Source organism: Haplochromis burtoni, unplaced genomic scaffold, assembly GCF_018398535.1.
Source record: "Haplochromis burtoni strain Fernald_Lab_line unplaced genomic scaffold, NCSU_Asbu1 Contig_1069, whole genome shotgun sequence".
Lineage (NCBI taxonomy): Eukaryota > Metazoa > Chordata > Actinopteri > Cichliformes > Cichlidae > Haplochromis > Haplochromis burtoni.
In genome coordinates this window covers 25586-26738 of record NW_024583430.1, presented here as the reverse complement: position 1 = coordinate 26738, position 1153 = coordinate 25586, and the positions used below count along the sequence as shown (strand labels likewise).

General features: G+C 39.9%; 1 protein-coding gene across 1 annotated transcript in view; it reads left to right on the top strand.

The window, feature by feature from the left end:
• The window catches only part of camta2 (calmodulin binding transcription activator 2), a gene marked incomplete in the record, with an annotated part of 23148 nt that extends 21995 nt beyond the window's left edge, over positions 1-1153 (top strand). Inside the window, 1 exon segment of the mRNA XM_042216476.1 lies at positions 514-1153. Within this exon segment, the coding sequence (XP_042072410.1) occupies positions 514-711 (198 nt within the window).

The window sequence follows — 1153 nt, the reverse complement described above, 5'->3', positions numbered from 1 at the left end:
AAAAAAAAATCACCTTTGACAGTGTAAAACAGCAAATATGTTCCCTTCTCTTTCAGTGGCAAAAGCAATGTAAGATAGTCCCAGCAAGTTATGTTCATCGAGATATTGAGTTCATAGCGGGATAAACTTTTACTATTACTGTGAAAGTAAAACTGAGATTAAGTTTATGCCCAACATGAACATCTTAAAAAACATGGTTAAACTCTGCTCAGAGGTTAAATGGGCGAAATGGAAAACAGAAAACAAGTGCTGTCAGCGTTAATCGCGTTAAAATGACGTTAACGCCATAACCGCATTAATGCGGCAAATCTCCGTTAGCGAGCTGATGCTGACAGCACTGAGTAAAACAAAAAGAAAGTCAGATTTATAAAGAGTCCTGAACTGAGGTACGGTATTTGAGGTTCACCAGAGTGACGACATCAAACAGAAAACGGATGATGGATCATCTCTCCGTCAGTTTCTCTAAACACTGTTTCTTCTGTACGAACTCTAACACTCCGTTTGCCTCCTCAGTACGCTCTCTATAAGAAGATGACCCAGGCAGCCATCTTGATCCAGTCCAAGTTCAGGTCGTACTACGAGCAGAAGCGTTTCCAGCAGAGCCGGCGGGCCGCCGTCCTCATCCAGCAGTACTACCGCAGCTACAAGGAGTATGAGAGGCTCAAACAGGCACCAAGAGGCACCGCCTCCCACAACTCCAAGATCAAGTAAGACCTTATCACTCCTGAAACAAGCTAATAAACCTGGTCTGATCGCATGGAAACAAGATTCATTTCTGCCCACAAAAATAATGTAGCAATGACAGGTTAAGACGGTGGCTTCTTCCATACTCTTAAGTATAATAGTTTCCTAAAAGGAAAAAAAGTTTCATTCTGATTACAAATTGTTCCCTCAAAAAAACAAGGAAATTTTTATCTTTTCCCACAAGATAAAAATTTGTTCTCTCAACACAATGAACGAGTTTCTCCTTGTTCCTTCTGAATATGAATTTGTTCCTTCAAGAAGTACAACTTAGCCCTTAAATAAATAATTCTTTAAAACAGGTTAACAACTTGTTCAGTCAAGATAACTTTTTCCTTCAAAAAGGTAATTTGTTCCCTCAGGATAAAAACTTGAGGGAACAAGTTGCTGTCTTCTTTCTGTCGTCTGCAGA